The 14,354-nt window shown below is 42.1% G+C and overlaps 1 protein-coding gene across 10 annotated transcripts in view; it reads right to left on the reverse strand.

The window, feature by feature from the left end:
* Positions 1 to 9,755: 9,755 nt before the first annotated feature.
* The window catches only part of LOC137794613 (voltage-dependent R-type calcium channel subunit alpha-1E), a 73,592-nt gene continuing 68,993 nt past the window's right edge, over positions 9,756 to 14,354 (reverse strand). For all 10 annotated transcript variants that reach the window (XM_068591503.1, XM_068591502.1, XM_068591514.1 and 7 more), the window contains 6 exons: positions 14,147 to 14,253; positions 13,814 to 13,976; positions 13,432 to 13,560; positions 13,044 to 13,191; positions 12,599 to 12,780; positions 9,756 to 12,422 (listed from right to left, as the gene is read on the reverse strand). In XM_068591503.1, the coding sequence (XP_068447604.1) occupies positions 11,868 to 12,422; positions 12,599 to 12,780; positions 13,044 to 13,191; positions 13,432 to 13,560; positions 13,814 to 13,976; positions 14,147 to 14,253 (1,284 nt within the window). In that variant the 3' untranslated portion in view covers positions 9,756 to 11,867. The remainder of the gene's footprint in view (positions 12,423 to 12,598; positions 12,781 to 13,043; positions 13,192 to 13,431; positions 13,561 to 13,813; positions 13,977 to 14,146; positions 14,254 to 14,354) is intronic.

Raw genomic sequence — 14,354 nt, forward strand, 5'->3', positions numbered from 1 at the left:
ACAATTGATAATTTGTGGCTCCATTTTTGACCACTAGGGTGCAGAAGAAATCCACAAAAAGCTGACAAAAATAGCCTTGAGATTAATTTCCTATTGAGCCATGTTGGCAGTTGCTGTGTCCTTTCACTTCAGTATATCTGAATTTCATATTTTAGGTATTGTATATCTGTGGAATCTGGAAACAAAACTTGAATCTGATTGTGGTTCCCTCAGAAGCTTAAAGTGCAGTTGTGCTCTAAACCAATTTGCTTTGTCTTGCAATTTCCCGTGGCACCAAAGCTTGCTGTATCTGAGGTTTAATCAGGGGTGGACATGTTATTGATTATCTGACAAAGTGAGCAGGCCAATTTTCCATCAAACATAAATTAAGTTATGAAGTCATTTATATGAAAACAGGACCCATGGTTTTGTTTGGTTTCAGAGAAAAGGACTATTCAACATTTTTTATAAAAGCTCTCACCGTTCAAAGTTATATTTAGTATGATATAGTTTAAGCAAATAGAGATACAAGATTATATGTATTAAATGTATAGACTATTGACATTCATCGATTTTGTGAGAATTACGAGTTAAAGTCAAAGAAGATAATAGAGGGGGGAGAATCAGAAAGGGAAGTACCTTTCTTCGGCAGAAGAAGAGATGATAATTACAAAAAATAAAATGCAATAATATTCAAAGAATATACAATTCAATTCATGTATTAATTGACAATGAACTCAATAAATAAGTGAAAAATATACATATTGACAGAGTTCCAATTAAATTGAACACGTCTGTGAGTCAAACCCTTGGAAATAGCTAACGTGACCCTTTTAGCCTCAACTAAGCTAGGTCGTAAAAGTTGACGCTGCTTTGCTAAATGCACATGTCGCTAGCTGACACGGAGCCACATGAGCATCTTAGTTAAGGCGTATTTCTTTTAATATACCTGACAAATGTAAGGTTGATATCATTTTGTATCTCTGGTTTGGTTGACCAACTCCTTAGAAAAAGGTCTGGGTATTTAAGTTAGCTTGCTAGACACTAGCTCTCTTCATCTGCCCTGTTTTTGGCAAAGATGTCAACTGTTAATCCCTCACTTTTTTATGTATCATTAAGTATTGTTACTCTTAGCTATTTCAACTGTTTATCCATTACTTTAAGATATCTATTTAAACCAGTTAGCTATAAATGACTAACCAAGCTAGTTTTTACACATTCAGTTGTGTTTAGGTGTGTAGCTGACACAATATAAGGATATCTTTTTTAATTCAAAGTTTAATACTCCCCCATGTAACACTACCCCAAAGCAACTGCAGAAATACCCCTGGGGTTCTGGTAACTTTACAATTTCTAGCTGCAAACAAGAATGCAGAGTTGTGCAGTATGTTTGACACACATCTGTTTAGCGCTATGAGCAGTTTGACTCAAATATTTTTTTTTTATTCAAGGTTTAATGAAAATCATACTTTGTCTCCTTTAGCCCCTTGTGGTCCTGATAGCCCCGGTGGACCCTGCAACCCCTGATGGAAGAGTGAGGAAGAACAGTAAGATCTGAATAACATCACTACCAAAAATAATGTACCATAGCATATTTGGATTCATTGATAGCAGGTTGGATAAACAACTAAGTTAAACTTTATCTGTGTTTATTCTCTCGACAGAGCAGCAAAAAAAGATTCTGATAATGTGTAATTTGTGAACTTCTGGTGTAACAACACTGTATACAGTCTTGCAGTCTTTTAGTTTGAAATTCCAGAAGGATCACAATAGCACCGGTTCTTCGCTTCTACCACACACACACACACACACACACACACACACACACACACACACACACACACACACACACACACACACACACACAAACACACATTTGCATGTCTTTATAGGTGCTAGAATTGGCACATATGAAACATATGTTGCCATCTCAAACATCGAATCAGCTCCTCGCAAACTCAATTTCATCCGAGGTCTTGACAGAAAATGAGATGAGAATATCACACAAATGTGATTAAAATGCCCTATGTGGTTTGTTTATGCATTTATAACCGTATTAACGCAGTTTCACTGTGAATACGTCTAACGTTTAAAGTTTACTGAGACCTATAATGACAAAAATAACTTCAAATGTGAAATCCAGCTATGGTTATTGATTTTGAACATTTACACAGGTACTGCTAAATGTCAACAATGTCTTACCCTTTGACTTCTGATCCCAGGTCTAAGTCCAGCCCCCTGATGTCTGACTGTGTTTGTAGGCTGCTGATTGGCTGCTTTGACAATCAGCTGTGGGGATTCAGTCTCTGATTTGATGAAGGAGCCTTCAGCGCCGAACTGGGAGATCTGATCAGTTGTGGACTGATTATAATTCTCATAAATGGCAGTTTCATTATCATGACTTTCTTTTTCCATCTCTGCAAGTCTTTGCGCTTCCTCCTTCTTCTCTAAATCCATTTTGCCTGACATCCCACTCCCCTGCTCTTCACCTGGAAGTTGTAGTAGTGATGTTTCAGTTTGCAACCTGCCATCCAGTTCTTCTTTTTCTTTTGTCTCACCGACTGAAACATTACCCATCTCACCCTTCATGTTCCTGGAACTTAGTGCTTCTCCGCTTTGGAGTGTGGAAGTTAAAACGGTCAGGTTTGAGGCTGGATCTTTCTGAGGCGCAGCAAAGTCTTCAGTTACATTTTCTTCCGCTTGTCTTAAGAGTTTAATTTGTGGATTGACAGTAACTGGAGGTATAAAGACTTGTGGCGATGCCTCCTGTCTCCCTTCCATTATTTCTTCTTCTGTGATGGGGCCTGAGATAAAAGTAGATCTAGTAGCAAACTGTGGCCCATTAGAGAAAGCGATCTCTGGACTTGCAGTTTCTGCATCTCCTGATGAGACTCCTGTCTTTGTAGGGTTCTCAGGTTGAACGTTAGGGCTCAAAATGGCTGTTTCAACACTTGCCTTGTTACTTATTGTGGAATCTTTCTTATCTTTAATGCTCAGATGATGATTCCCGGTTATGATACTTCCTTCTGTGCTCCATGGTGCCTTCATTGTCTCGAATATATCAGGATGAGCATTAGAAAACTGCTCATTTCCAGTCAGAGAGGGGGGCTGTATTTCAGTATCTCCACCTTGATATAGCTTCTTACTCACAGCTGGTGTTTTATCCTTTTGTCTGTTTACAGTCTGAGTGTCTGTGTCAGCCGGGGGTTTCTCTCCAGCTTTGGTGTGTACAACCTCTGGGTCAGCAGACCCAGAGGTTGTACTCAGAGGGGAGGTGCTGCTCACTGGATTTTGAGGAGACACTTTTGGTGTCTCCTCAGTGGGACCAGCCTGTAGAGTGGTGTCTTTGGTGGGGACTCTGGGTGATACTCTGGTCTCAGGCTGAAGGGTCACCTCATCTATAGCAGCAACCTCCTGGGAAAGGTTTACATAAGGTAGAATATTATCCAACATGCACTGTGAGTGCTGAGCTCCTCTCAAAGTAACAGAGGTGTGAGAGAAGGACATCTTTTAAAGACAGTCAGTCAATTTTGGCCTGTTTTGTAATTGCCTCCTCAGGTATCCCCAGCCCTTTTATTGAATTGCAATCAAAACAACCAGCACACAAGAATGAAAATCATGCCTTTTAAATCAGACGTTTCAGTTCAGTATTGTGCTTTCTTTGGCGGTGTTAAAAGAGTCTGCTCAGAAATAGAAACACTTACGCACACAAGGATGGACTCAAGTATAACATGCAGTTAGTGTCTAAAATAAATAACATTTTTATGATGTTAAACCTCTCTGAGACAAACACTACCGTAGTGGCCTACGAGAGGACTGGTGGATGAATACTTTAAAGGTCTACATTCACACCGACATACCGGCAACGAATAAAAAGCCGAATAAGACCGACCCTAATGAGACTGTGTGGGCGTGTAACCTAAGCTTCTTTGCTATCAGCCTGAACTGTTAGCTTTGTTTCTTGAAGTTTAGCAAGCGCAGATAATTCCCAGCAAAGCTTCACCTAATGTTTCACAAGGATTGACTTTGACTGGGGCTTAGATCAAACATGAAGTCAGACTTTAGATGGACATCGTAATTCATGGTTAAAGGAATAATTTGCCCTCAGATAAATTAAATCTTAAGTTAAGACTTTTTCCTACTTCAAACAAGGCAGAACATGTTTCAAGAATTCCAACATTTTATAGACACATATACATAGCTCAACACGACATACCACTCTAAAATATCTCTGTGAAATTCACTCCAGGTCACATTAGTCAGTATACATGGAATCATCAATAACAATCAATCTATTTCTTATTAATCTTTATGTGTTGTTTGTTATTAATGGCACACCTGTCTGTAAAGTCTGTACTATCTGGAAAATATAATAGATAATAGAGCAACAAAGCTAATGTTATCTGGATGTAAACATTGTGAGTAAATTCTTCATTTTATTTTGCTAGCTGACAGTAGTGTGTTGTTCGTACCTGTGTGTCTATCAGAGGTGAGCAGGTGCTGCTGTGATCTCCACAGTGCTGCCCTGCTGCTGTTGGATCTCCTGAGACAAAGATCATCTGCTGGATGGTGCCCTGAACACACCACAGACACACAGACGACAGGAGGTGACCATTTTAACCTTTGCATTAAAATGCATTTTAATTGTTTAGTGTCAGATTTATTTAAAAAACTCCCACTTTCATCCCCGTCCTAAAACTGCTGTAAAATATCACATATTCAAATTATCTTTCACTTTCATTAAGTTAGATTTTTTGAACCTACATATGTCTTGATCATAACTCTACAACAATATTCCTTATTTTCATAATATGTTCAACATATATTCTGGTTGCATTTGTGTCCAAAATAAGAAAATGTTCACGGTGTTTGTATTTTGGCAACACAATTTTAGAAGCTCAGGTTGAAAAAACAATCAAAACGACAACAACAAAAAACTCACACGCCATCAAAATATTTGCCACATGCATTAACACAGCCAAAATTAACTAAAAATGTCAAAATAAAAAAAAATCCCCAAATGTCCTTCACATGCCCTAATGAGGCAGCGTTTCATTCCAGACTCTGGCTTATAGATATATAGACAACAGTCAACAGAGTATGTTGGGTAAGATAATCCCCTGATTTATAACTGCGTCACTCCGTTTGAGTTTTTTAGGTTAAATGTATCTTTCTACAATTTCCCACAGTGACAAAGACTTTGACATTTTTTTGCACAGCATTTTATGAGATTTACTGGTTGATGTGAAAATCTTTTCCTGGCCTTCATCCTCTCACACGCACACGTAAGAAGCCCCCAATCCTGACTAGAAATATGTGAGTTTCATGGTAAAACACCATGCAACTCACAAAGAAACGGTCAATAGCAATGCCAACATCTACAGGAAAACACTTAAACACCATTAAATACAAACAGAAAAGCCATTTGAATATAAAGTGGTCAACTATGTTTTCAAAGCTTAAACTGTATCTTTTCACTGCATATTATCAGATGGCATGAGAAAACTCAGACGAAAAGATAACAGTTCTAATAAATCTTGATGTAATCAAATGATCTAATAGTTGTTGTTTTTTTTTTAGAAAGGAAGCAGGTTTTTCAGAGCCCTTTGCTTTCCAAATGTATAAAGACATGAACAAAATCTAAGAAGACAGTTGATCTTTTTTAAATTTGACCCTGACATTTTAAACCGAGATTAATGATACAGACAATCAGACTTACGCAGCTCAGTAGCAGTAGCACCACCACAGCTCTCCGCATGGCTTCTGATTACGGTGACTTCTAGACTCCTCTGACAGCAGCCGCTTTACACACTTAAGTTCAGGGACTGAACTTGAAAAAAAAACACACACCCTGCTCCGGAGGGTGTGTGAACACACGTTGACGGCACGGAGAAATGACGAACCCAACAGACCAAGCCGGATACCCTCACTCTTATCCAAACACACATGCACATACACACACACACACACACACACACACACACACACACACACACACACACACACACACACACACACACACACACACACACACACACGCACATCTCTCCTGCTTCCTGTGGCAACACAGCGCCAGACAGGTCAGCGACCACCACTAAATACTCAGCTAGTTAGAACAGAGTGTGAACAACAACAGACACTTGGGGGTGTTGTCTACCGGGGCTGTTGCTGTCCAGTAGGTGTAAGTCCTTTGTGGTCAGGGCAGATCGATGGTGAAGGTTAGACTTCATAGAAAACACAGTTGTCACGGATGTGGGCTTGGGATGAGGGACGCACTTCCTATCCTCATCAGCCTCCTTTCATTCTACTTGTATTCACTCTCTAACTTCGACAGTAAGACCTAAATGATGGATTTATATTTGTATTTACTGGAAGACAAGTGAAAACCATCTAAGGTTTGCTGTTTCCCCTTTTTCTATAAATGCACGGAGAACATCCTTAAATGGCTGATATAGATCCTGACATTGTCATTTAATTTTTTTCCCTTGGGGATTAATAAAGTACTTTTAATTTTTCATTAATTATTTTAATGGATTACACCCAGTCTTCCCCTGAACGATTGTATTATGTTTAATTTGCCATTGTACTTCACACTGAGCCCCCCCTCTTTTGTCGGTAGAGGGGAGGACTGTGGCCCAGGTGAGGAATGTGACATTGAGATCAGAAGAGTGAGGGGCTGCTGCCCGAGGACGGTTGTGTCTTACGGTAAAGGGTGTGTGGTGAGGACGCGAAACTCCTCCCAGCAGCGTCAGGCCCAAAGTGTTGATCTGCGTTTCCAGGCCAAGGCGCCAGGGGACGCTCTCCTGTAGACAACAGTCCAGATACAAGTCCAGCCCGGACCGAGAGACGGACAGGGAGAGGCTGTGCCACAGTCCATCCCACAGAGGAGCAGCAGGAAACCTGTGAGACAGACCTGTGAGAATTTCACAGCAAACATGGCCAGGGATTTTGTCTTCCAGCTACTGAAACCCTTCAGTTTAGTATCTACAGCGTAACACCAGGGCAGTGTTGTACTGTCCTCTCTGAATGGAAGTCTGTCCGTCTACGTCACTGCAACAAGGTGAGAAGTTAAACCACTGAAAGGTGGAGGTGGTAAGTTGGTCTTAACAGCTAGTATGTGTCAAATTTTAAAAAAAAATCCTGGTGTCACTCAATGATATGATGGGAAACCAATATGGGAAAAGTCCTATTTCAACAATTAAAAATGCAATCATTTCTGCTGATAATTACATTCAGAAAGTCACATTAAAGCTATAGCTGTAGTTTCGGTGAATGAGGTGGACTAAAATTTTTGTGTAACCTTAAATCAGTATGCATTACATTCTTCCAGCTTTTAAAACATCCAAAGATACAGACTTGATCTGTATGACTTTTACTGGGGTTTCAGTGGACGGTCGAACATTGAAATTAATATCTTTATATATTTTCCAAAATAAATAACTCAAAACAAAACGACTTCAACATCAAGTCAAGCTAAATTCAAGTAAGTTTCAGCGCTTATGTTTTCTGCACAGTTTATGAATTTTGACCCTGAATAGAATCAAACTTCACACATTCAATGGTGGATGTCTGTTTGTGGATCATTATGAATTTGTCTCTGGTTGTGTGAGTGTTTATGTGCGAGTGTATTTTCTCACTCATAGTGTTGTCCCCAGGCACTGACGAAAGTGAAGAGTCTAGGCCCCACCTTCAGCTGAAAAAGCTCCTCCCCTTCCTGACCTAAAATAACCAACAGTGGCGTCTCCTCTGACCGACGTTGACCCAGACGCAGACGCATCAGCACGCTCAGCTCATCTGGAAAACTGTCATGTCAACGTGAGCACACTCACAAATAAATGTACACGTACAGAAGACTCTCCCACACACACTCATGCACGCACTCACATGCACATTTTTCCTCTTTGCTCCTTCACTGGACATGGACAGAGAGATGAGAATACAGGACAGTAGAGATTTTAAATCCACAGATGTGGCGTCACAGAGAGGCTGAAGACTTTCCTCACAGAGAGACGCTTCGCATGTGAACGTAAACTGTATCACACAGCTGACAGATTCAGGCGGCATTAGCATCGTGTGTGTGTGTAAACAGCCGAGGTCAAGTTTAACACCGGAGCCTTCAGCTAAATCCTTTCAACCTACACACCATGGAAAGAAAAACCCTCCGAGGTAAACAGGTTTGCCGTCACGCATGACCTTGTCAGTTCTGTGGAAATGAAAAATCCTTTGGAGCAAAACATACAAACAAAGTTTTGAACATATTGCATGAATTTATGAGCAATGTACACTACATTGACACATGTTTTTTGTGATAAAAGAATAAAGTTGTATTACCTCCAAGACTGGTGAGATAAGATTGGTAGGCTGTAATAAATAGGATTAGCGTAATCTGACACAACTTCCTGTTCTCCTGTTGACTCACTGAAACCAAACCCTATTTACTCACTGAAAGTGTCACCTGAGGAGTAATGCAGTTATTAGCTCCTGTGTCGATCCTACTTAGTAATACTTACAGAGGGCCGAATAGCGTCGCTGTTGGCAGGGACAGTGTGGCATATTGTCCGATCTGATATGCTGGACATCCTCGGTCATCTTCTGTTGTTGAAATATTGTAATGAGTGGCTGACTGCATGTCCAGCAGCTGTAACAGATCCACTTCTGCAAACACAAGACAAAGAGACACGAGTAAAATACATTATTTCTAGCAAGATTTAAACTGAAACAGTACTGTACATTTATGTTTTGTGGACATAATGCTCTCAATATCAGGCAACAACAATCCCCCCCCACCATCAGACATTTTCCTCATACCAAGTTTGCCTACCTTTCACACCTGCAAGTGTCACATTTGCTCTGTCTCTCCCATGAACCTTTGCTTTGGAGTGAAGGTAACACTGCTGAGGTGAGCTCACTCCCCCAAACAGACCGTCTGCATGTTCCACTATCAATAAATAGGCTCGAAACCAAAGCACTGAGAACAAAGATGTGCTCGGCATCATGTCCCCAGTTTAGACTGCAGAGAAAGAAGTGGTGCTGGAGGAACATCTCAGCTGCCGGTACACATGGACCGGAGGGCCGGGCCTAACTGGCATTTCTGTCACTCGGCTCATGTTCTGATATCTCACCTACCTCACCTCTGCTCCGCTCCCAGGACACTCGAACCTCTGCACCAGATTACTTTGAGAATATCTGAGCATACACAGAGAAACGTAAAAAACTAAGTTCCTAGAGGAGTCAGTGGGTTCAAACCATAAAATAGCATGGTTTCATTCATCAACTTGTGTTCCTGACTTCTTTATTCAACATATGTTTGACACTTTTGTGTGTATGTGCATTCAAACTCTAAAGGAACAAACAAGCACAAGATGTAACTGTTGCAGAATAATTCCATCACGTGCAGTTATCTCTTATTATTATTTAACGTGTCTTCTCTTTATGTGTACTAATGGAGGGACACTTGCACACAGTACACATCTGTTGGTATCCAATTTCTAAAGCCCACTATACCCACACAATTCACTTTTCAAAACCCAGCTATTGCTAAATATAAAGTAGCTGTTGGTCTAGGAGTTCATCATTTTGTTGTCACATATTCAATAAAGACAAACATTTCCCCGAAAATATTTCTCGAAGAAGAAAATATATATTATTTAAAGGTAATAGTATCAGTCAGTACAGAAAAGACAAGTGATCTCTCTTTAAGGACCTTTGAAGAGATATGTAAACACGTCGTGGACACGTCATGACTCAAATAAAATATAAACGGTGCAATAAATTAAACATGGATTTATTTTGTACAGTTTATACTACATATTTACCAGAAAGCTTCTCTTATCTATGAAATCCAGGCTTGATAGGGAACTCTTTGGGCGAGCGTCCCCAGGCACAGATTAGGTTGTTCTGTACAGAGACGGACATCGAGGTCAAGTCCTAGGCTGCATTGTACATGTTAAGCACGGTCCTATGAACGACAGGCTGAAGCCTTAACCTAACCTGCATACTGTATGAATCGAGCTTCATAGTCGGCACACTTCAAAGGTGGATTCTCTGCTAAAATACATATTTTTCAGTCCAGGACTTCCCGATTGGGACTCCAACAGGGGAGTGTGACCTCATCTGGCCTGTGGGTCCTGAGTCCAGATACGTCCTGTGTTCACATTTCAGAAACAAGTCAAACTGAACATATTACATTAACACAACACCACGTGATATAAATATACGTCTTATTTAAGGGGAACAACAAATAGTCGAAAGTCGGAATGTTTAAAGATTTCGACAGTGCTGCGACTGAAAAAAACATGAACATTTCTCTGCCTGCTGTTTCATGATTACTCTGTTGGTGAGGTGGTTTAAAATCACATTTAATATCATGGATACATACAAAATTAGAACAATCAGGCAGCCCTAAAACAGATCATTCTTCCACATCTGTCCTTGTCACCATGATCATGCATGTGGAAATCACAATAACTCTAGAGCACAGAAAATACCATAATGCTGGATTTTACAGATTGATAATGTGGCAGGTAACTTAGAGACAATCCATACTGTGCCTGTTATTCCTCTTTTGTAAAAGCATTCATGTTGCATCGCATGTAAAAAGACATTAACCTTTCGTCATCACATGAAAGAAGGCAACACATCTTGAAGAAGACACGTTCCTGGCTCTACATACCGGAAGAAAATGGCTTTAGTCACCTCTTTGACACATTAACAATAGTTATCCAGCACACGAACGTGGAGAATGAACATCCATTTGCCTTCACGCAGGCTGCCCGTCCTGCAGATGGTTGAACCTCAGGCAAAAGTCATTATAGTTCATAGAGTAGATGCAGAACACTGGTTCTGCGTGAAATCCCTACTAGTCCAGTCCTTCTGACGGTCTCGTCATCTTGATATCATGCTGACTGACCTGCAAGAGACACTTTAGTCCTTCGGATCTTCGCACATCTTCATTTTTTCAGAAGGTGATATATTACAAACTCAGTGGTCCAGTATCCTGAGATAAAACATCTCTTATTCGGTAGATCTTCAGAATCATTTCCACACCACAGAGCTCCAGTTGAAGGTACACGATCATTGTTTTCACAAAAGGACAGAAAAATAACCATAACTAGAAGTTTTGCTCACTTTAAGGTCTGGAACATGGTTCCCTGTATTGGCTATCTAATATTTAGTGACGGTGTAATGCCCTTGAACCATGTGAATACTCTTGTAAACAGGAACTATGTTGATGTCTAAATTGGCAATATCCGACTGAATAGACCCTTTTTTCATTGCTACTCTTAAAACTAGGCACAATCAAGACTGACAGCAACCCTCTCAAAGGACCTGAACATAAGAAACAAAAGCAAAAATACATTCATCGTATTACATTTTTACATGCTACCTCTATGTTCACCGACACATGACGCACTCAGATCATCAGTTCCTTGGATTCAAAGAGCGGTTTGAACATCTTGGATCGACGACTCACCATATTTTGTTCAAAAAAAAACCAATCAAAACACGAACTTGTGAAGGAAAGCTTGGTAATGCTTGGGTTTGCTGCTGGGATCTACTAAAGTACGGTCAGTCTCTGCTGTTCTCTTGATTTGGCAACTTTTCTCTATCGAGAGCACACACACAAACACACTCTCGTGTCCAGACACACAGCCTCCCTCCAGCTAAAACCAACACACACACACACACACACACACACACGCACGCACACACACAAACACGAGAACACATTGCTGACAGACACCCTAGTGTCTGGATTAATAGCAGTGGAGTTCAGTACTGGCTGGTATGCTACTGGTACTGAGAATACAAGTTCTCAGATCCACAGAGAAGCTGGAGGCTTGTGGTGCCACGTGGAGCCTCCTCTGCCTCCTCTTTGTCTCTGGTTTTTAGCAGCGGTCGTCCTCATCTGTGTCACTTAGCAGCTCGCTGGCTCCAGCTGGACCTGCTTGGCCCAAGTGCTTCCGGTAATGCCCGTTGGGAACCTGCCAGGAGTGTCTGAGCTGAGGGGCGGAGCTTATAGCGTTGGCTCGTCCCAGGCTGGTTGCCACGGCAGTCTCAAAAGTAAGGGTCTCCTGCCCGTCACCTGCCACTCCACCGCTGACGCCCTCGTGGAACGGCAGGTAGGGCTCAGAGATGTAGCGGTGAGGAGATGGGTTGCTTGGTCCTGAAACCTGACCGCCAGATGACCCCTGCGCCGCGGTAAGGGCGCCGCACTCCTCGTCAGCCTTCCACGCGGTCCCCGCGGAGCCACCGGCGCCATCCTGAGGCTGGGCCTGATCCTCAGAGGAGGCTGCTGGTGTTGCAGCGGTTTGGGCTTGGCAGACCAGAGGGGAGTAGGAGATGTACGGTCGTGGGCGAGAAGGGGTCTGCGGCAGCTGGCGCCGATTACGAGGAGTACCGGACTCCGAGGCTGAATGGGCAGGGCTGCCGGACGTGTTCACCTGCAAACAACAGAAGCACAATGATGCAGAGGAGTCCTGCTGGTTGTCTTCCAGGTCGTTGACTGGATTATCAGGTACGCAAAAGTCCCTCATTTCATTGCGCGATACAAACCAGCACGACTTTGGGTCACAGAGTCTGAAACTGGCGTGTGTGTTCGACTCTGTTGCACTCCTACCTGTCTCTGTAAGGTGTGCGTTCGCCCTTCGCTCGGAGAACGTGACCGTCTCGGTTCACAAGACGGATCGCGGCTGCGCTCCTCAGAGTTGCAGCGGGACACGTCCGGAGACAGCAGGTGGCGCCGTTCCTTAGATCGTCCTCTCTCATGACTGCTTGTTTCTCTGTGGTTCGATCGTGGACCTGAGAGGCGGATAGATTTCAGGTTCGTTGAAAATCTTTTATTGTTCATTCAATATACATAGAACAAAATAAATGTGGACTTTTCACTCTACCCTTATTGTCACTTTAGCTAAAATTTATTGAATTCATGCAGAGCAGCTGAAGGTTTGCAGTAGATACTGGACATGGATTTTGCCCATTTTACTTCCAGGACTTCTAAACATTGCTCTGAACATGTATCAGACTGTATGCGGTGCGGTGTAATGCAACGTGTGCTCAGTGACCTCTGTAGCTCCTCTGACGAGGCATGTATGTGTCGTCAGGACTGATTCTCTCCAGAGAGTGTTGCTCCTGCCAGAGGCCGTTCACACACTGGTCTCCGATGGTAGAGAAGGAGCGCGTCATCAGCTTACTGTCTGCTGATATCCCAGGCTACACACACGTCAAACAACCAGGAAGGAATCCCATAGGTGACTATGAATGACACCTAAACACACTCTCTCATAATAAAAAACACATCAGTATCCATGCATGCATACTGAACATGTCATTATGCGCTCTAAATGTTTTTTTAATTAATGAATTTTAATTGTTGATTTTAAAGCATGTCATAATACAATATTTGTGAGCGACTGGATATCGGTTTGAATAAAAGTAATTGCTCTTTATTACCGGTGGATCAACAGCCAGTCGGGGCATGGAGGACGCTCTGATAGATGATGTCCGCTGAGGGGATTTAACACTTGTTGCGTCCTGCCTGGCCTGCTGCATCACTTGGTTGTACTCCATGACTTCTGGTACCTGCACAAAGACTACAGTTCTAAGTCTCTCTAATGATGCTCGATAATGGTTGAACAACAAAATTAATTAACAAACACTGTATCCCACTACAGATGTTGCATATGGTTCTTGTGGACATTATTTAGTTATTATCTTGCAGTAGTAAAACTAGGAAATAATAAGAGGGTGGTCATTGCCGTTAATGGACTTCTGGTCGACCAGATCCATTAGTTGATGAAATTCATGATGGAGCTTTCTCAATTCTACAGGTTACCAGTGTGTGTAAATGATGGTGGTGGTGGTATGGGTGGTAGGGTGAACGGTAGTCATCGCTGTGGTCCTCCTCTTCTTCCTTCTCCTCCCTGGAGCGGGACAGCGGCTGCAGGAACATCTCTTGTGGAGAGATGGGGCTAAGTGCCACGAAACCTCCTCTGGTGCTGAAGGCGCACAGACAGACAGGGACGCTTCATTACGTACTCGCTCACATGTGTCATGTGCTGATGACAATGGAACAGATGGCAACTGAAAAGCCAGTCAGTGACCAGATCCTATACCAGCATAAATACCCACAAACTAATATAGATAACTGTGTGAGTTTTATATTTACAGAGCTGATCCGGCGCTGTGCCTGAGGAATGACAGGGATTTGGCATTGCATAGGATTTCTTGAGGCAGAGAGGAGGCATCCATACGCTGGAACATAGGCGCATGTTTCTATAGGGGGAGATGAAGACACACACGGGTGGAAATTAAAACAGAACCTTCCATAATTAGCACATGTGGACATGAATCAAATAAAAACTGATCTCAGGCTA

This window comes from Clinocottus analis, unplaced genomic scaffold (assembly GCF_023055335.1).
Source record: "Clinocottus analis isolate CAN_PGR_092001 unplaced genomic scaffold, fCliAna1.0.p SCAF_25, whole genome shotgun sequence".
Taxonomy (NCBI): Eukaryota; Metazoa; Chordata; class Actinopteri; order Perciformes; family Cottidae; genus Clinocottus; species Clinocottus analis.